At 56.2% G+C, this 1058-nt stretch overlaps 1 protein-coding gene across 1 annotated transcript in view; it reads right to left on the minus strand.

Annotated features, from left to right (window-relative positions):
• LOC103473154 (calpain-2 catalytic subunit-like) overlaps positions 1-1058 on the minus strand; it is a 21180-nt gene that overhangs the window by 13237 nt on the left and 6885 nt on the right. Inside the window, exons 17-18 of the mRNA XM_017303885.1 lie at positions 736-804; positions 573-651 (exon numbers count right to left, since the gene is read on the minus strand). Coding sequence (XP_017159374.1) covers positions 573-651; positions 736-804 — 148 coding nt within the window. The remainder of the gene's footprint in view (positions 1-572; positions 652-735; positions 805-1058) is intronic.

A 1058-nucleotide genomic window follows, 5' to 3' on the forward strand; every position in this document is an offset into this window, starting at 1 on the left:
CCCCCTCCAGACCTGGAGCTGCCCCCCCTGGTCTAAACCCAGTAGCATGGTAGATTAGCAGATTAAATCTTTGCTGATGGTTCGACATGCCGCTTCACTCCGGCCCGGTTTCGAACCCGATCTGATAATCTCACATGTTCTCAGACTATGGTGACGGATTCCTGCTGTGTTCAGAGCGACCCGGTTCGCTCCACACTCTCATCGGATCGACTCGGCCCGACCAGCTGGCAGTGTTGCATTATGGGACAGGAGAGGAGGAAGCTGGTCGTAGCAACACGAGAAAACTCAGCATCCTCATGGCGCTGTCCCAGCATGCACTGCAGCAGCAAGCGGGTCGGAGCCAGAACCGAAACCAAGAACTGATCCGTCTGAAAGTGGCACCAAACATCGAACTGACACGGTTAAAGCTGGCAGAGACACTGCAGCAGAACAGGAAGTAGGCAAGCAGAGGCAGGAAGTAGGCAGGCGCCAGGCAGGAAGTAGGCAGGCGCCAGGCAGGAAGTAGGCAGGCGCCAGGCAGGAAGTAGGCAGGCGCCAGGCAGGAAGTTAACCCTCTGACCACAGCGACCCACCTGCGTCCTTGAAGGCCACCCTCATCTCCGGAGTGCTCATGGTTCCAGAGTTATCCGAGTCGTTCTGCTTGTAGATCGACTGCAGGAACAGCAAACACTGAGATTTTCCACAATTCAACATCAAGAAAACAGCAGGTGTCACAGGTCAAAGGTCACAGCTCACCAGGTATGTCTGCACCTTCTTCCACAGCGTGGCGAACTCTCCAAGGCCCAGCTTGCCGTTCCCGCTGTCCTGCTGCAGGTTAAAGGTCACTCACAGGTGTTGGACAGGTGGGACCGCTGACCAATCAGCTGGCTGATCAGCTGACCAATCACAGATCATGTAAAGGCATTTAAACTGGTTGGGTCCTCATGGACCCTCTGAGACCTGCTGAGGCTGCAGAGTTCCAGAACCAGAACCGGTATGTTGCCCCAGAACCTCCTGACCATGGCTCCAGCCCAATTCCCCGCCCCCTCACAGACCCCACCCCTCTTAATCCCCGCCCA

This window comes from Poecilia reticulata, linkage group LG1, assembly GCF_000633615.1.
Source record: "Poecilia reticulata strain Guanapo linkage group LG1, Guppy_female_1.0+MT, whole genome shotgun sequence".
Lineage (NCBI taxonomy): Eukaryota > Metazoa > Chordata > Actinopteri > Cyprinodontiformes > Poeciliidae > Poecilia > Poecilia reticulata.